The sequence below is a fragment of the Rhagoletis pomonella genome, unplaced genomic scaffold, assembly GCF_013731165.1.
Source record: "Rhagoletis pomonella isolate Grant_MI unplaced genomic scaffold, Rhpom_1.0 Rhpom_scaffold_00151, whole genome shotgun sequence".
Lineage (NCBI taxonomy): Eukaryota > Metazoa > Arthropoda > Insecta > Diptera > Tephritidae > Rhagoletis > Rhagoletis pomonella.
The window spans coordinates 107,928-128,477 of record NW_023458705.1 but is presented as its reverse complement, the minus strand read 5'-3'; the positions used below and the strand labels follow the sequence as shown (position 1 = coordinate 128,477).

Genomic DNA, 20,550 nt, shown 5'->3' with positions numbered 1-20,550 from the left:
ATATAGACAAATGTATACATAAATGTCTGTCTGTCCGTCTGTCCGTCCGCCGTGTACACGATAACTCGAGCAAAAATTGAGATATCTCAACGAAATTTGGTATGTAGGTTTCCCTTAATCCAAGCTAGGTTGGTATTGAAAATGGGCGAAATCGGGCTGTAACCACGCCCACTTCCCATATAACGGTAATTTGCAGAAATACGAAAACTGCGATATTTTAGAAACTACTGAAGTTTATTCACTTAAAATTGATATTTACAACAATTTTTAGACGAAAAATAAGAATATTATAAATTTTTGGAAAATGGGCGTAGCCACGTGTATATCTTGGTAACCACTGCACCAATTTCTTCCAAACTTGGCACAGTTGTTGGCCTTGGTACACCATACCAAATGGCCGAAAATCTTTTAATTCGGACAATAACCACGCCCACATCCCATATAACGGTAATTTAGAGAAATACAAAATCTTCGATAAATCAGTAAATATTGAAGCTAATTTATTCAAAATTGATGCTTGCAAAAATTCTTTACCAAGAAATACTTTTATGGTACAATTTTGGAAAATGGGCGGGGCACCGAAAACTGCGATATTGAAGGACCCCAATTTGTACCAAACTCGGTGTGGTTATTGTGCTTGCCACATGAAAGCAAAGCGTTGAAAATTATTGAAATCGGACTAAAATTACGGCCGCTTTTCATATAACGGTAAATTTCAGAAATGCTTGAAACTTCAATATTTCGAAATTGAAGGACGCCAATTTACTCAAAATTGATACAGGCCGGCTTACCATCTAGCGGTAGGTTTCGGAAAGGTGAAGAAACATATATTTAATACTTGCGCCGGGTATTTAATGTTCGGCTCCGCCCGAACTTAGACTTTCTTACTTGTTGTCAATGTATTGTGTACTTGAGTGCCGGTTTTGTAAATGTGTCGTGTACATGTTTATATATAAACGTATGTGTTCCTTTTCTTTCGTACGTGTTTATTGATATATCTGTACTGTAGTGTTTTCGGACGGTACTTACTGCCAATATAGGAGTATTACATATATGATTGAAACACATATAGGTGATTCACAAGGTGTCATAACGTCATATGTCATATAATAAATTTGGGCGGATATACAACTCGTGTGAACACACTATCTTACTTTGTGTCCTATTTCAATTATTAATCAGCTGATTGCGAATAAACTAAAAAATAATGCCACGGGAAAGTGAGAAAAATAAACTAATTGCTGAATTATGTGTAAATCAGGTTATCGACATGATTTTTGCAGATTCAAGTAAGTTATAGATATAAATCGTTCTATACTTTCTTGGCATTCGTATATTATTCTCCTCTAGGCGATGAGGAGGAGCAAGATGAAGCGGACGAACGCTTCATGATGAACATGTTAAGCCTTTTGTGCAACCGCAGAAGTATTCATTTGGGAATTCCAAAATCTGCTGTTTGGCACCGGCGTGTACTGAATAGTTTTGACGACAGGAGGTTTAATCAAATGGTTCGCGTACGACCCGAGGAGTTTGGGTACATACTAAACCTAATAAAAGACGCTGACGTATTTAAAACAGTCTCCCATAGAAGTCAGCTTCCAATAGCATTGCAACTCCAAATTGTGTTGTATCGATTAGGCTCCTCGGGCGATGGGCTATCGATACGAAAAGTTGCGTCTCTTTTTGGCGTAGGCGATGGTGGCACAATTCAGAATGTGACACAACGAGTTTTTAAAGCGATATTATCTTTGAAAAGCAAGTTTTTGAATTGGCCAAGTGAATTCGAAAGACTGCAAATTGTGTCTGCCACGAGGAATGAGATGCCAGGTTGCATAGGCTATATCGACGGCTCAGAAATTAGACTGGCCGAAGCACCTGTTAAGAAACATGAGCTCTACTTCTCTCGGAAACGCCAGTATTGCATTAAAATGCAAGCTGTCTGCGACTATAAGTTGCGAATAAGGCAAGTCACAGTAGGCTACCCGGGCAGCGTTCACGACGCAAAAATGTTTTTGGACTGCCCACTTTCTAAACATCCCGAACGCTTCTTAGTTCCTTCTCAGTGGATCGCTGCCGATAGCGCTTATCCACTGAAACCGTTTATAATTACACCATTCCGACAAAATAGTACCGAGTATACAAGAGAGAGTAGAGATCTATTCAACAAATACTTTTCCAAATATCGCGTGAGGATTGAGAATTGCTTTGGGTTGTTAAAGGAAAAATTTGGTAGTTTAAAAGAACTTAAATTCAGAATGCTTACCGATCAAAATAAAAAGCACTGCAATGAATGGATAATGGTGTGCTGCATCTTGCACAATATTTTAATAGAATATTCAGAAAAAGAAAGTAGCAGTGACATTCTATCATCTGAACTTAATATACCACCTCCAAGCAACACTAGAGCTGCCTTATTGCACTTCATACAAAACCAAACAAACGATTAATGCTTTATTTTATATATTTGAGATCTCTGGTATAAACGTAAACTAATTCAAATTATTTATGAAATGTAAATGAAATAAAAAGCCTGAATTCAAATTAATATACTGGTAAATAAAAAAAGTACTTGAAGTTGTACGTATAAGCAGTGTTATGCAAATCAAAAGAAGCGAAATATTCATACAAATTTGTTTGTGCTTTTGAGATAGAAATAGTTAAGTTAAACAAAAGTGGATACCAGCGTACGCACACTGGTGTATGTATTTAGTTTAGTTAAAAATGGTAAGCAGAATTTTATGAACATTTTACTCCCTCTGCTTTTAAATGGCAGGCAAATCACTTCGAATTCATTTATACTTCAATCTAAGCTCCTCCATTGCCAACCGTTCTTTCATTTCCAATTCCTTAACTTTTAAATCAATTTCTTTTTCTTTCAGAGCCAATTCCCTCTCTTTAATGTATACTTCTCTCTCCCTTAATGTACTTTCATTTTGTATTTTCTCCCTTTTCAACTTTAAGGTCTCCGAGTAAATTTCTCTTATATCCGACACAGCTGTCCGCGAATATATGCCTCTGCGACTTGGCGGCTCTGCACTTGGCGGCTCTGCACTTTCCACCACTCCATAGGTTGCGGACGTGGAGCCTTCTTCTATTTCAATTATCGTTGAATTAAAAATATCATTGCTCGAGGCAGAGTCCAAGCTCTCTTCAATTATTGCCGCTTCCACTATTCTGCCACCAAAAACTTCGTCTAGTTCATAGTAACAAGTGCACTTTTTTAGCAAAGTAGCTGAAACAAAATTGTATGACTTAAAGTTAAAGCGAATGAAATTCATAGTGGACAAAAAATCTTACCTTTTAATGTCTCCCCTTCCATGCTGCCAGCGCCAGTCGAACCTTCCCATGCTTTGGCTTTATTATAGCTCAACCTCATATTTCTCACCTTCGCACGTATCAACTTCCACTCTACAGCGATGTTCGCCTCTTCCGCGAACCGTCTATAATATGATTGCGCTGTTGGTTTCTATAAAAGTTGTTAATATAAATTTAATATCGTACTACTATACTATACACCTACTTCAAAATTTCTGTTGCCCATCAAAAATTCTACTAGTGCCTTTTCTTCCGCCACTGTCCATTTCTTGGTCGGATTAAGTCGCACACGTTTTGCCTTTGGCTGGAACAAATGTATTTAGTAAATTTTTGGCCACTTATGCTTTTGTATTCGATAACTTACCTGGATATTTTCTCCTTGCTGCATTTCTTTGTAAAATTAACAAATTTACGCAGCAGCAGAATGAAAATGGCAAAAGTAAAATGCGAAATGAAAAGGTAAACAAAAGACAGCTGATTAGATACGACAACCCAAAAACATACCGTGCAGCGTTGTATTTCATTAGTACACAATTCACGTAGCAAGCAACAACAAAATATTTTAAACCGTCATAAAATTTATGATATTATGACAATATGACTCGTTATGACACCTTGTGAATCACCTAATAGTTTTTCGAATACGGAATAAAGCGAAAAAGGGTGATCAAGGATATGATGATATCAAGGATGATATGTATTCGAAAAAACTAAAAATAAAAAAAAAAATATGACAAATGATAAAAACTTATCAACTTGGTACCAACTTTGGACAATAAACAACTGTATTCGTCTGATTGCCTCGTAGTTTAATTGTTGTTAAGATTTCTACTGGGTGTGGGGCGCACACATGTGCTTTTTTTTTAAAAGTTTTACTTCTATCACGTGTACGGTGTTGCACTCGTGCTATTAAACTAATGATTTTTTCTCAAGTATTTTTGCTCAGTGGCAATTTATACATATGTATGTAAGTAGTAGCGGAACATTGGGTGAACTAAATGCATTCATACATACATATTTATGTACAACTATAGGTAAATACCAGGTAGGTTAAGTGCGGGTGATAAACCCATGTAGCATATTTAAATATTGTGTACGTACCTGCAATTAAAATGGGGAAGAATGTTACAATTTCGGCATGTGACTGAAAAGAACTCTAAAATACACACAGATTGTGGTTTCAAAGACATGTACGAAGTGATTAGCACAGCTGCATCCTTCAAATTGTCAACTCGCGGGAAATTCCCCGATTTGCAGGGAATTTCGGTTTAAGTGGCAATCGGGGAATGGGCAATTTTTTTCGGGGAACTGGGTAAGTTAATTTTATATCTTAAAGTAACCAAATTAGACGGATATGTTAATTTTTAACCATTTGACCCTTTTTGGAGCGACATTTTTTCAATTTGAATAGCAATATCTCCACAACAAGACTTTTTCCAGATATAAGCTATATACCAGATGAAATCTAAGCTTTTGGGCTAGACTTGTGGAAACTTAGAATAAAATCGACTGACCAGTTTTTGAGAAAATGCCCGAAATCTCTATATTCAGCAGCCCGATTTTTAGTTTTCAGGCGATAACGTTATGGCGTATTTATATTTTATAAACACAAAACATAGCGCTAGATAGCTTGTTTGAAGACCCTTCTACTGATATCCACATCAATGACATGGACTGAGTAGTGCGGCCTCAGTGGTAGTTAAAAAATTGCCTTTTTTCGAATTTCAGGCAGCAGCCACGCCCACACAGGCATACGAATCAAAACATCCTGGAACAAAACCTTCTTAGTTTTTTGTGTACTTTAATTCCAGAAAGTTTCAAAAAAAAATAAATGATGGTACGTACAGACGCCACATACATACCAAAGCATCTCGTAGTGGAGACACGAACCAAAACACATTTACCTCTATATCTTTCCAACTAGTGGCCGGAACTTAATATGTAAGGTATCGTTTGAAAGGTATTGGCCTATAGAATAACACTAAATATGTTGGGTGTACCCATATGCCCCCTAAAACCGGCAAAAGCACAAAAACGTTTTTTGTTTCGCAATACTTTAGCCAAATTTTTAAGAATCCGGTTAATCGTTTACGAAGCTTGAATATATTTTCCGGACACACTCTGCAAGACCTTTCCAACGATATATGTCGATTGGACGTCTGGATAAAAACTTCCAAAACTCGTGTATATATAAGCGAGTCATTTCAGCATGCTACTGTTGCTGCTTTCGTGACTCGCGCGCACTGCCGTGCGCTGTGATGTAGCCAATCTAACATTAAAGTACAGCTTATGGTTCTTTTAAAAGCATATTGTTATCGCAACTCCGAATCGCAAATATAAAATTTTTTTCGGCATAATTTAGAATAACGACTTAGCTATGGAAACCGCAAAAATGTGAATCGGTAGAACTGTTCATGCTGCTTGTAACTTTTAATATATATTGCTAGTACATTCAAAGTACATTCCCCAACATCAGAGTGCCGAAAAATTGAAAAAAGAAAGAGAGATCCGATAGGAGAATTTACCCAAAATGACAATTTTACTTTTCAAAATTCAGGAGCGGTTTCACAAAATTTTATTTGAAAACAACTCTTATGAAAAATTAACAAAAAATAAAATTTTTGTAAATCTATGAGAAGCGCTGCGGCTGTTGGTGGTGGCAGAGGATAAAAATACCAGTTAGAGAAGGACTTGGCATCAGTTGGCTTTTCCAATTGGCGTCAATCAGCATAGAAGGGAATCGAATAACGAGCTTTATTGGATTCGGCCAACATATAAAATACCACACTGCTTTATGTGTAAATAAGTTTTGTCTTTGTTAGGAAAATATCTTCTATCTCCAATTTTTCAGATTTCCAAATAACGAGGAGCATCTGAGAAATTCGTCATACCAAGCCCTAACCGCTAAAATAATGTATATATGGGTGTTTCCATGAAGTGGTCCACCGTGACTTAAAAAATCAAAACGCTCGCAGAATTTTTATAGGCACAGAAAACAGAAGAAAAATGTTGATATTTTACTATGTACAAAAATTTTCAGCTCTTTATAATTTTAAATTCCAAAAAATTTTAGGCAAAACTTATAACTTTTTTATTCACTTTAAAAGCTGTAGAATGTATTACTTTTAATTGCTGCTGACGAAATAAATATATATGCAATATCGCAGTTTGGTATATAAGTAGTTGATACAACTACAAATGAATATAAAAATGAGAGAAGAGATCAAACTGTGCATCAATAACGGTATTTTTTCATTTCTATTTCGGCAACATTCGTATGTCACGTGCGTAATGCAAAAAAGCTACATAGTGCCATTATTAGCACATTATCAGTTAAAGTGTCTTGTTCTTTTGTTTGTTAATCAAGTTTATTGTTTACTAAAATAATATATTAATATAAATAACCATCGGAAAAAATTAAATTTTTTTTTTTACTTTTGAACTTTGTCACGTGCGTAATGGTAAGTACGAAAAATGTAATACTCTTTTTTAAAGTCCATTTGATAAGTATTATTTTACTTTTACAATAAATATTAGATGTCAAATAATGCCAAAAACCAAAATCGGTGGAGGGAGAGGCTTAAGCTAGATGAAAATAAGCTTAAAGAACATAAAAAAAAACAAGCTGAAAGAATGCGTGAATATCGCAAGAGAAAGGCATGTGAGGCCAAAAATAATTCAAGTATATTGAAAGAAAAAAGGAATAGAGATTGCGTTCGACAACAAAAGTGTAGAGCAACCAAGAAAATATCAAATACCCAATTCAAAAGTGGTTACAAGTGTAAACAAACACTAGGAAAAGCTATAAAGAAGGTAGAGAAGGCGTTACCAATGAACGAAGTGAAGAGAGATGAAGTTCTACAAGCTTTGTATAAAAAGTATCCCAAACTCTCGAATAATGAAGCTGAGACACCAGTATGTTCAAACGATAATATGTTGGAAAAAATTAAAGCAGTCCACGAGTTTTATATCCGAGATGACATAAGTGTTCAATCTCCCGGCCGGAAAGATACTTTAATCTGCAATAAGCAAGTAGTTGCAAAGCGCTTTATGATTGTATCTGTATCAGAAGCTTATCAACTGTACAGAAGAGAGGTCCCTTCAGAATATCTTTGTAAATCCCAATTTTTTAACCATAGACCCAAACACGTTAAATTAATGGACCAACTTCCGCACAATATGTGTGTATGTAAATACCATGCGAACTTCGGATTTTTGCTAGAGGAATGTCATAAAGCTATGCCTCAGTTTCCATCTCATTTTGAAGATTTTTTGAAAGTAACATGCTGCAATGTATTGGACGAAAAATGCATGATTAGTGACTGTGAGAAATGTGTACGTGATATAAAATATAATTTGGTGCCTATATATTTTTTAACCAAAATGGAAGAAAATGTTAATTGGAGCTATTGGAGAAAAGTTAATGATCGCTTAATATTAAGCTATACTATAGCGCCATTATCAGATTTGTTACATGAACTGGAAATTCAGCTGCCAGCTTTTAAACTTCATTATTTTATAAAGCGCGACCAGGAAAAATATTTCAAGGAAAAAAAGAACAATTTACGTGATGATGAATTAATTTTGCAAATCGATTTTGCAGAAAACTATCGGTTGATCAATCAGAATGAGGTCCAAGAAGCTCACTTCAGCTACCAACAAGTTACTATTTTCACTTGCGTTGCATGGCTTCGAGGTCAAACTGAATGTATTGCTGCTATTAGTGACAAACTTACCCACAACAAATTTGACGTCTATTGTTTCCTTACAAAAATTGTGCACAAAATTCAAAGTCAATTCGAAGGAATTTCCACGGTTTTCATATTCTCTGATGGCAGCACCAGTCAATTCAAAAACAAATATATTCTCACCAGCATTCCTTCGTTTGTGAGCGAATTTGGCTTAAAGCATTTAGAGTGGAACTTCTTTGCCACTTCGCATGGCAAAGGAGCAGTCGATGGAGTAGGCGCGGTGGTGAAGCGAAAAGTTTGGCAAGCGGTTAAGACAAATAATATTATTTTACCGGATGCCTTTGCATTTTATGAATGCGCTGGCAAAATCATCGAAGGAGTTCGTCTGTTATATATCTCATCAAAAGAGATTGAAGAATTTTCTACACCATTAAATGAAAAATGGGAAATTGTCCGCTCCATTCCAGGAATACAAAAAATGCATTGCTTTTCCTACCAAGATAACGAAAATATAAATGTTGCTCGAACAGCATACTCACTTAAAGAAACAATTAAATTGGATTAATTTTGCAGTACCTTAATTTTTATTTTGTATTTTCCATTTTTGAATAAAAGTTTAATTTTTTTGTCAAAAACTTTTGAAAATATATGTAAAATTATTAAAATATGTATGAAGGAAAAAAGTGTCACGTGCGTAATGTCACGTGAGTAATCAATATTTTTTTTTTTTTAAGCCAACCCTTGATCAGCTGTTTTCGAAGCAAACATTATTATGAAGCTCCATTATTAACCTTTATAAAAAAAAATTTACCGGAACAAAAATCTCCTACAATTCGCTTACTTTCGCATTTTTTCTCCCGGTTCTAAAAGCAACTTCCATTTTTGTCACGTGCGTAAGTCAACTTTGATTGACTGTAACTTGGGTACCCAGTGCTCAATCTTCCAATATTTATACTTTTTGGAAAAAAACTCATCACATGCAATGAAGCGATCCTAAAAGATGTGACTTCTTTCCATTATATTTCTATTTTTACAACATTCAAACGCAAATAAACGTGTACAAATGTCGCGTGCATAACCATGGAAACACCCATATATATATTTTTTAAATTTACTTTTTGATGCAGGTGCTCTAAGAGGTATTTATGCATGAAAATTAAATTTTGAAAAAAGATGCCTTAATTCATTTTCGCGGCTAGGGCTCGATATACATTTCAGCGTGAAGGAAACATGAGACCGTCAAATTTGTGTTTGTTTGTTGAATTCCCTGAACCGGAGCTGTTATGATATGGCACTTCATTCTATGTAGTAGTTTACAAAAATACACGTATACTTCAACAATCACCAAAATTTTCATAGGCTGTCTTTCTTTGGTTTCGAATGGAAAACTCATTGCGATCATATTGTACTTGCAATATAGAAGTATTACATATATGCTTCCAAGTAATTATCATATCTATAGAAAAGATCGGAAGGACACAATCGGCGGTAGCGTACTCTTCGCCGTAGACTCTTCAATACCATCTGAAGATGTTAGTCCTCCACACATTAAATCTGTAGAATTCAAATGCATTCATGTACAGGTTGGAAAAGGGTTTATTTTCTTAGCTCTATGCTATATCCCACCCCGATCTGACATATTGGTGTACTCACAACACGTCTCTTTACTTAAATCAGTTAATTTATTGACTAAACCCTCTGATTCAATGTTTGTGTTGGGTGATTTTAATTTACCAAACATATCATGGAACATCATTGACAATTATATCGTACCTTTCGCGTCTAGTGCGTGCAACACCGTATTTTTAGAGTAGATGGCTGAACTCTGCCTAGCTTAGGTTAATGTATAGTACTTCACAATAAGTTTTTTAAAGTATTATATCTTGTTTATGTTGATGATGCATCTAAGTCCGCTGTAAATAAGTGTGATACACAAGTTTTGCCCGAGGATGTCTACCACCCTGCTATCTTACGAAATTATAAGTGATGGTAAAAATTGCGGTACCCAAGCATAAGGACCAAATATTCGCTTTGATTTTTCGAAATCCAACTTTAAAAAACTTAACAACGAATTGTCGAAATTGTCGCGGCCTGCATATAAAGAAAATGTTGAACAAAGCATTGCACATTTTAATTTTACTTTACATAAATTATTTGAAAAGCACGTGCCTAAACGCATGTGTATACACCAGGAACAAACTCAGTTATGCTACACTAAAGAATTGAGAAATTTTAAAACAAGAAAGTCGCGTTATTTTAGATTATACAAAAAAACGGGTTTACACTGATACTATGTAAAATGCTCAACTTTGCGTCACAAGTTCTTTGAATTAAACAAAAAGTGCTACAAAGCTAATTTATGTAAAGTCAAACGGCGTATAATATATAACCCCAAATCATTTTATGATTTCGCAAACTCCAAGCGTAATGTACGTGGATTTACGTCCGCCATGAGGTATCAAAATGCCGTCTTTAGTGATAATAAAATAATTTCTAACATGTTCGCTCAGATTTTTAAATCCAATTATTCCACTAACTCACATGCTAACATTGACTGTCCTTTTAAACCATGTCCAATTAACTCAATAAATATCCTAGTTATATCTCCCGATGATTTAGTAGTTTCTCGGAGAGCCTTAAAGCAATCTTTTAGTTATGGTCCTGGCCATATCCCCACTTGTTTTCTTACAAATTGTGCTGAATAAGAGCCGTTAACAGCGTTATTTAATTTGTCCCTTAAAGAGGGCGTTTTTCCAACTGTATGGAAGGAATCGTTCATAGCCCCGTTACATACAAGCGGTAGCAGATCTTCAGTGGAGAACTACCGGGGCAATGTGAAGCAGAACAATTCCTAAATTATTTGAAGCAATTATAACAAATCATTTGACGCATTCTATCTCTTCTAGCACTGCAGACAGTCAACTTGTATTTCGCAAGGGCAAACCAATTTCTACAAATTTACTTGAGTTAACATTCTATATCTCAAAAGTATTTAGTGAAAACAAAAATCTTGACGTTATATATACTGACTTCAGTAAAGCATTTGAAAAACTAAAATCTTACAATTTCATTCGTATCCTTGGGATACTCCTCCCTTATAAAAGTCCCCTTTTAAAGCGATAATAATTGATAGATCCATTGAAGCAATATAAAATCAAATTTAAAGAGGATATCTCAAATCAAGTGTGGACATGCTTATTTATAATTTTAGTTTTTTTTGTGGCACTAAGTTTGCCGGACATTTGGTGACATATTCTCTCAAAGTCGCGAACTTTCTTTTTTCTGTTATCCGACGTTGAAAGAATATCTGCAATCCTATCAATTTTACGCGATTTGATGGTCCCAAGGATTTACACTGAATTCAGCTTGGCGCTCAAATATTTCTATATCCCCTTTGAAATCTTCCATAAAGTCGGTGGCCAGTTACAAAATAGCGTTGCAAGTAATATTTCGGCATTCGATTACGACGACTGTAGTCGCAATCGTACTTTTTATGATTACGATTATAGTAATCGTAATCCTAAAAATTTTTAAATTACAATTACCGTAACTGTAGTCATGAAAATTAGGATTACGATTACAGTAGTCGTAATCGTTAAATTTTTAGGATTACAATTAAAGTAATAGCAATCATTCAATTCATGATTACAATTACTGTAATCGAGAAATTAGTTTTGCTTAGAGCAAATATTGATTTTTATACACCAAAATGGTTTTAAGTTATGCAATATTCTGCACAGACTGGTGGTCCCAGTATTTCCAATAAATTATTAATTTTAATTAACTGTCCATCTTGATGTTGTCACACAAAGGGGAGGGACCTACCGTGAAGAAGAAGCTGTTTTTCATGACACTCGGAGGTTTGCCATTGCCTGCCAAGAGGCGACCGCTATTAGAAAAAAACGCTTTAGGATTTTTTTATTTTTTGATGTCGGGTTGAACCGGGCTTGAACACAGGCCCTGCGGAATGGTAGCGTGTACTGCTAACCACTACACCATTCGGCCGCTGTGTAACTGTATTATATAATCTTTAAATCAATTTTACATACTTTTCGGTGAAAGTTACGCTCATTTACTTAACTACTAAACCCCTACAGAATATCAGAAAATCGCAGTCAACATTTCCTTGATTACGATTACATTAATTGTAGTCATAATATTTTTAGGATTACAATTAAAGTATTCGTAATCGTAATTCTCATGATTACAATTACTGTAATTATGTAATTCATCTTTTTTAATTAAAAAATGAGTGGTTTACAGTACACGAATTGAGTCGCTTTTCGGTGATTTTGAGCATATAGTGAAGACCTTCTCTGGATGGCCTTGCCCAGGTAAGGCATACAAAATTTTCGTTGCACAATTGAATACCGTAACACTAATATGTTGTGTTGATTTGTTTCTTTTTATTTACAAATTGTAAAAGGTTATTGATTGTTATGGTACTGTTATTTATTAGAAACTGAAGAGCATAGACCACAAAAAAAGGGAAAATAGTGTGGGAAAAAGCCACATGAGTTCACTGAGAAAGGTAAGACACAGCAATTTTATCTACCGTCAATGACAAATGAAGGAATCAAGCAATTGATCAACTCGACTCTTTTGTCTGATGAAGAATTTGAATACGGGGTTTATGACGACAGTGCAGCCGACCCGGACTATGTTGTTGACCAGATATCACCTGAGGAAGACGAAATGATTGCGGAAGTTTTAGGTGAATTGGACAACAGCACTTTTGACAACGGAGTTGCGCTATCATTGAACCTTAGCACACTTAGTGATGTCTCATCAGCAGCAGTAGCTCAACCGAAACAAATTTTGACAGTTAAATCTGCAGCTACAGCGCCCGAGTCAATAACTTCGCCACTGGAAATGGTTCCATCTGCTTCGGCAATTGAAACATACGCAACACCTTCATCTTCTATTGCACGTTCACACACAACCAGAAAAATTTATAAACCACCGACAAGGCCTCATTCGCCGCTACCGACAGTCGAATCCACAGGACCACAGGTAAGACCATCAGCAGGTTGATTTATGGGTTCAAGCTTGAATGCCATCGACAAAAATTCGACTGAGTTCTCAAACATCTTATGGCGTCAAAGGTATATGAAAATGCATGTAAATGAAATAGCGTTCTGTGGAGGATCTGAGTTACCATATGCCGTGAGAAAACTTGAGACACCGATGATGTTTTTTAACTCTTTTTTTACCGATCAACTCATCGCTCTCTCTATTTTTCGATATCATAACATAGAGGCATACTGGAGTGAGTTTGGATTTAGACATGTACCAGACGCCTTGCCTTGGAAGAAGTTTGTGGCAATAAAGGGGCATCTGTCGTTTGCTGATGAGAGTAACCGTATCAAAAAGGGTGTGCCAGGATCCATTGTTTAGAATAAGGAAAGTTATTGATACTTTGAACGAACGCTTCAGTTCCATTCCTATACAAGCTCGGTTGGGTGTTGATGAACAGATGTGTAAAACGAAGGCAGTGCACCTACAGCAGCGATGAGCGGAGAGAGCTTTTACTCTACGCGCGGCTATATAAAATGTGTAAAAAGCTTAAAAGAGCTTTGTTGATTTTTTACCCTTACACAGACCGTTTACAGACAGTATTAAATTTTTTTGACCCAGCGCCCCAGAAATTAAAAATTTTGACAACTGGCCTTCAAATATGAGTTCAGTGTAACAAAGTTATCCTGATACAAAAATTTCTAAAACAAAAACGCCGATATTTCTCTCTAGCCCGTCTAAGGGTTAAGTAAACGATACTATCCTCTCTCAATAAATGATTGACTAACTTAAATACATAATAATCAGCTGATGAATTTGGTTCTGTATCTGAATAGTTTTAGATCTCGACACTAAACAAACTCCTGCCTTTCGTCACTCGGTGCAAAAATTGAAAACAATGGTACCGTACGTCATGCGGACTGCGCCACTCGTGCGGATTGGTGAGAAAGGAGGATAAAAACGTTGGGATTATTATATTATATTAATGTGGTTCCCTAAGAATGCCTTTTAGGGTACTGGGTTTTTTCGCCGGAAATTCGAAGCAAATTTAAGTTTTGTAAAAAAAATTTGAAAAAATCTTCATGAAGAAATAATTAGTCTTTTTTCCACTACTATGAAAGGCTAAATATCAGTAGGTCGTGCAAACTTCACTGCTAAAGTCAACGAGGATAAAAACTCAACAAAGCTCTCCAAACCAACAACAACCATCTCATGCAAAATTGCCTTCTTAAAGAACCGTTTCAGGCGCGAAACACAGGCCTGTATAAAAGCGAATTAAAGACTTCATGTTTTTGGAACTACTTCTGAGAGGAAAAAGAGCCGTGCTATAAGTACATTTTGGAAGCAGCCAAATCCGACTGGGGTGCTCCACACTTGTATTTGTATTTGGATGTACATATACATACGTATGTACCCAGTAGAAATCGGTTGTATGTATTCATGAAGAATGCTTGCTATATGAGTGAATTAACGTGAACAATTCATGCGTAGTCATGAACTTCCATGAATAAATTCAAATTCTAGTGAATTGCAAGCGAATGTACGTTGTCATTGTTTTGAGCACATTTCTTGATAAATTTGAAGTGGAATTTTTGTAATATTTTCAGTCCTGTACAAAAATTTTTGTGAACGGACGTGTTGTGCGATACAATTTTCAGCACAAACGGGCTTTTACAAGATATGCATTTGCATATGTAAATGCTACTTTTTTGTATGTCCCCGTATATTAAAATGTATCAGAAAAGTAGCATTTACACATGGGGATACATATCTTGTAAGAATGATATAATACTGTTCCATTAATGCATTTTTGTATGTTTGAAAAATTAATACATCCATATGCATACAGCAGTAGTACAAGTGTATGGTTAGAGTACGCATACGCTCTGAGAAACCACACGTGTTAAATGGAAATGAAGGTTCATTTATACTGGCATGTATACACAGCAGCAAGCTCATGCCACCAACAGCGATGTCGTATACATAAAATTTCTACTGGGTATATACGTATGTTTTGTGCGCAAGTATAAATAAAATATAATGCAACCTGACTTTATTGTACATTTGTTGTTTTTTCTGAACATTGGGTGCCAAATCTGCAAATTTAATCAACTAAAAATTGTCAAAGCAGGAAATTTATGACTGCACTTGTTCGTCGCACTTGTGCATACATATATATATACATATTAGGGATGCCAATCCCGGGACCCCAGGATTCCGGTGATTTTGGATCCCGAAAATTTTGAAATATCGAATTGATAGTATGAATTGATTTATGAATTTTGAAGTATGATTTTTGTAAAATGCCGTTTTGACTGCAATTAACACAAAGCTTGAAACTGTACTTTTAAATTGCAGTCTGAGCCTTTTTTGAAGAACATTTCAATGAATTTACTCATAGCGTCGCTAATGTAAACAAAACAGAGAGTTTTAAGGAAAAGTTAGATAATTTTTTAGATCAATCTACTCAAAACTTTCTCAAATCGAGAAAGTTATAATTTGACCGACGTGCTGGTAAGAGAATTTCAAATATTTTGTAATGGAGGAGATAGGGGTCATTATGTTCAAATGGATTATGTCTACCTTTTGACAGTTCAGCCTAAAGGTGTTGATGCCGAAATATGTTTTTCATCAGTAGGTTTTGTATGTAAAATCTGCAAGTCAAGTTTAGAAGACTCCGCTTTGAATGCTTTGCTGCTCTTACGAAAACATTTTAAGTGCAATAAAAACAACACCGGCAAAAAAAGGGGTGTGTGTTTTTAACCAGACCCAACTACCAACATGAATTTCGACCCGCTGAATCCGATTCTGAGATCCATTTGGCTCTTACACCCTCAAAATTTCTAGTAAATTGCGAAAAAAATTGCAAAAAATTCTCCATTCGCCATTTCTATATAAAGTAGAATTAACATATTTAGAGAAATTGTTTTTGTATATTTTTGTTTTATGTTTTTTTATTAATCGCTACTTTCAAAAGTACCTGGTATTTAAGTTATTGTTTGTGATGTATACGTTCCTCAATCACATGGGTTTTTAAATACAATTAAAAAAATGTTAAATTGTGTCTGGTTGAATAAATAAATATCGCAAGCGTAGAGTGCAAAGTTGCTAAGTCCCAATGTAAAAATTGTACAGGAGGGGAAAAAACTTCGTATAGCCAAGTATTTCAAGTATTTCGCAAAACTTTGAACACAACATTTTGCCTTTTTAAAGCAAAGCAAAACTCCATACGAATCAGAAGGATTCGATCTTTATTAAAAGTTTTCGAACTGGTTTGGCCTTATCGAATTTCCGGAGCTTTTTTGGCCTTAGCAAATTTTCCTTTCATTGAATATAAACGAGAAAACATAAAACAAGGACCTTTACCCTTTTCGAAACGATGCAATTTTAATTTATCTAGCCTCCTATATCAAATATGATTTTTCATTAAAAGTGAAGTTAGCAACTTTTCACTCTAAGCTAGCGACATATGAGTTTTACAGCCGTATTCTAGCAAAGTCACAAACTTTAGGTCATCGCTGCTGTGATTTCTACTGCGCCTCAAAGCTTGCCGCTGCAAAAAATATGCCGCTACAATACAAATTTTTTAATTGTTGTGTATTTTTCTAGTACTCAAAATCGAATTTTTTGTGACACATTTCTCGGCGCACTAAAAACAGTGATGAGCTAAGTTTTGTGACTCTCTTAGAATAGAGGGGTTACAATCAGTTTATCGTAAATTTTAAATAGTTTTATTTAATGGTATGTTTAAATGCTTTCAGATATTGAATTTTTACTCACATTCATAAAATTTATGACTCAATTTGAAAATTATCCCGAAATCCCGGGATCCCAATTTTCCTGATATTTTGGCATCCCTAATACATACATATGCACATACATACATATGTACATAAGATGTACTTACATGTGTACAAATGTGCAGACTTACATACATACATATGTACATACCCAGCAAAAACTTTTAATTTTTTGGGAAGCACTTATATTTGTATCAATAGACTCTATTGAATAGAGTAACGCAATACAAGTTGCCTCAAGACAATTTTCGCTTATCCATTGCGTTACAGGTATTGCAATGGCAAGAAATTTTACATTTATTCGATTACCTCCAATGACATGCACATGTTAACATAATGCATTCTGGAAACGAAAAAGTAAGCGGTTACCCTCGATAGGAGAAGGACTTTTCGAGAGTATCCGCTTACCTTTTGGTTTACAGAATGCATTATTTTAACATGTGCATGTCATTGGAGGTATGTAATCGAATAAATGTAAAATTTCTTGCGAAAATTGTCTTGAAGCGACTTGTATTGCGTTACTCCATTGATACAAAAATAAGTACTTCCCAAAAAGTTTAAAGTTTTTGCTGGGTAAGATGTACTTACATGTGCACGAATGTGCTTACTTACATATGTACATATGTAAGTAAGGGTAGTTCTTGTTTTGGAATAGTGTCCATATTTTCGGTCTCATCCCAATAAGTATCCAAACCAGTCACACTGTGCGACAGCCGAAACCAGCCCGGACGTTGCTAATATATTCTGAAAGTATACATATCCAGTAGTGTTCGGCCGAAGTTGAGATTTTTGCCGAAACCGAATATTAGGTACTATTTAATATTCGGCCGAACACCGAAGCCGAAGCCGAACATTAAAATTAAATTTCAAAAGTAATAAGTTTGACTGTTTATTTCGTACCAAGTTATTTTTATTATTTTTTAAATAAAAGGAACACCTTACAAACATACAAAAACAAAAGAGAAAAAAAGTGCAGTCTTAACGTTAAAATCATTTTAATGACTTGAATAACTTTCACAAAATCAATACCAAAATTAAAAAGCTTTATGTTATACTAGATCGCCCTCACCCGCTTCGCTGAGTGTATGAAATTTCTACGTGATACATTGAGTAAAATTTATTTCAAGAAAACTCAATTAAAAAACAGGAGGTTTAAAATTTGTTTAACCATCTTCAAAATATTTTCAAACTAAACCGTTCCTAAACTTCTCACTTGTCATACTTTTTCAATTAACTTATCTTCTGAACTCAATTTGAGATTTTAAACAGATGGAAACCTTTTACATGTAGTTTTGAAATTAAGCCCTTTCAAGACCATTTCAATTGACACCCATATTTTAATAATTAATTTAAGTTATTGAATAGTTTGAATTTAAATTTTTAAACAGTTGGCAACCTTTTTTGGCCTCTTTCGTTTGACACTCATATTGTGATTAACATTCAAAACCATTTAGATTTATACCAATCTTCTACAACAATATATATTTTGAAAGCCGTTTTTTATGTGTTCGCAAAGCTCGAGAACGGCCAAACCGATTTTTTTTGAAATTTCGGATATCTGCTTCAGACGTCCCAAGGATGGTTATAGGCTAAAAAAAATGTTGATATATGAAAACCGATTTTTTCATACTGCATATCTCTGGAAGTGTTCATGGAAGAATACTGGAACTTGGTACGGCAATATATGAAATCAATATTATACTCATGGAGAAAAATGGGCTATTTGAAAAGGGGTCATGGCGCCGCAAAAAAATTTATATATAATTCTTGTGTCTGTGTGTTGGTGAGTGAAATCATTCTAAATGCCCGGACCGATTTTAACGAAGTTTATTGTGTACTTTTGAGTGGCTCTCTGGAGAGTGCAGTTTCAAAATTTCACCCGCCAGTTGGCGCTGTAGTGAAGTTATTACTAAAAGTTTTATTTATCATCCACTTCAAAATATTAATTGGTAACGGTATTGCCAAAAAGGGCTGCCAGATAGCGCTGGAGTCATTATGAATAAACGCCAAGTTAGAAAAGGTGCCGTGAATGTCAAATTAAATCGACCTGTTGCGCCATTGAGTATATCGAACTCTTATGTGTTACGATTGGCCCAACGGACGTGATTTGCCAGTATTATTATGCGTTAAAGCTTCATTCTGAGACACCAGGGTTGAATTGTACAGTGGTAAATTTCAAGTCACCACCGATAAATCAACCACCAGAACCATTGCGCGCCTTATACTGTAATATTTAAATTAAAATAATTGAATTTTGTTTTTAAAAATGTGGCAACCCTTGTGAAAGACTTAAATATTATTCAAACCAAAGGTTTTTTAACAATATTTCGTTAGACAACCACATTTTAATTCTTCAGATAGGTTGCGCATAACCAATTTAAATTTGACTTTTCAAACAGGTGGCAACCCTTTTAAAAGTATATTCAGACCTCATCCATGAGTGGATAATGATTTTATATATCGCCGTACCAAGTTCCAGTAATATATCAAAAATATTTCCTGAGTAATGCAGTATGAAAAATTCCGTTTGTATGGGAGGTGCCACGCCCCCTTGTCTAATCGAGATTAAATTTATCCTATATTTTAAGTTGGGCTAAATGACAGCAGTATACAAAATTTCATGATGATCGGTTGTGTAGTTAAGGCGTGAAAGCAAAGCAAACAAACAAACTCACTTTCGGATTTATAATATTAGTAAGGATGCCAAAAAAAGAAGCTTGTCTGCATTTTCTCCTAACAGATTTGATCATCTATCGGAATAATGGCTCGCTAGCCACACTCGTTGGTGGCGCAGTTAAATACTTTTTCGTAACCTTTTTATTTCAAGCTATTATTTAACTTCATTTCTATGTATGTATGTATCTTTGTATGTATATCCTGTAATTTTGCAATCAATATTTAACCAACTTCTCGATGAGCTACAGACTTGAAACTTTAAACTTAGCTCAGAACCCGATGGCAATGTAATATGAAATAATTAATCCGCTAGGTGGCGCAGGAGTCGAGATATTTGTAAAACCCGCATTTATAGGCTGATTTGGTTCATATTTGGAATGTATATTACTTACATGAAAAGAAATAACTCCACAAAAAGTTTAGCCGCTAGGTGGAGCCGGGGTCTAGGTATTTGTAAAACCGGAATTTATAGTATGATGTGGTTGATATTTAGAACATATATTACTTACATAAAAATAAATAAATCCCCAAAAAAAATTACGGATAGGTGGCACAGAAGTTGAGATATTGGAAAATCCGTATTTATGGTCCGATTAGATTTACATTTAGTAAGTATCTATGCTCCGATTTGTTTCATATTCAGAATACATATATGTGTACATGCTTAAATTGAAATCTATTGAAAGCCCAAATCATGCCTAGCGACATTAATAAGCAGGGTTCGGATTTGCCTCATTTTAGCCCCTCGCTCACTCGTTAGTTTGCTTTGAGCTAGCCCAACTCACGAGCAACACGCGAGGCTGTTTGCAAATGAGCACTCGTTAAGTACGAGCGCACGCGCTGAGTAGCCATCGAGCGAGTAAGCAAACGAGGGCAGCGCAAGAGTAGAGCGGCAAGCAAACGAGGGCCTCATTAGCTCTGCCCTCGCAAGGGCGTCGTTGCGAGCGAGGCACTCATTTGCAGCAGCAGACGAGCGAGGCGAGTAAACGAGCGAGGCAGATGAGGCGAGTAAAGGAGCGAGGCAAATGAGGCAAGCAGATTAGACAGGCAAA

The 20,550-nt window shown here is 35.4% G+C and overlaps 2 protein-coding genes across 2 annotated transcripts; one reads left to right on the top strand and one right to left on the bottom strand.

Annotated features, from left to right (window-relative positions):
- The first annotated feature begins 1,158 nt into the window (after window positions 1-1,158).
- Window positions 1,159-2,447, top strand: LOC118750148 (protein ALP1-like). Its single transcript, XM_036484873.1, has 2 exons — window positions 1,159-1,289; window positions 1,351-2,447. Exons 1-2 carry the CDS (start codon window positions 1,208-1,210, stop codon window positions 2,445-2,447), a joined length of 1,179 nt encoding a protein of 392 aa, XP_036340766.1. The 5' UTR covers window positions 1,159-1,207.
- Window positions 2,448-2,789: 342 nt separating this feature from the next.
- Window positions 2,790-3,786, bottom strand: LOC118750147. Its single transcript, XM_036484872.1, has 4 exons — window positions 3,680-3,786; window positions 3,521-3,619; window positions 3,298-3,466; window positions 2,790-3,232 (listed from the first exon to the last, which is right to left on the bottom strand). The coding sequence occupies exons 1-4, from the start codon at window positions 3,701-3,703 to the stop codon at window positions 2,790-2,792; spliced, it is 735 nt and encodes a 244-aa protein (XP_036340765.1). The 5' UTR covers window positions 3,704-3,786.
- Between the last annotated feature and the right edge of the window lie 16,764 nt (window positions 3,787-20,550).

Coding starts and splice junctions, on each gene's coding strand:
- LOC118750148 (XM_036484873.1), top strand. CDS start 1,208: ATGCCACGGGAAAGTGAGAAAAATAAACTAATTGCTGAATTATGTGTA. Junction 1,290..1,350: donor CATGATTTTTGCAGATTCAA/GTAAGTTATAGA, acceptor ATTCTCCTCTAG/GCGATGAGGAGGAGCAAGAT.
- LOC118750147 (XM_036484872.1), bottom strand. CDS start 3,703: ATGCAGCAAGGAGAAAATATCCAG. Junction 3,620..3,679: donor AGCAAGGAGAAAATATCCAG/GTAAGTTATCGA, acceptor CATTTGTTCCAG/CCAAAGGCAAAACGTGTGCG. Junction 3,467..3,520: donor TGGGCAACAGAAATTTTGAA/GTAGGTGTATAG, acceptor CAACTTTTATAG/AAACCAACAGCGCAATCATA.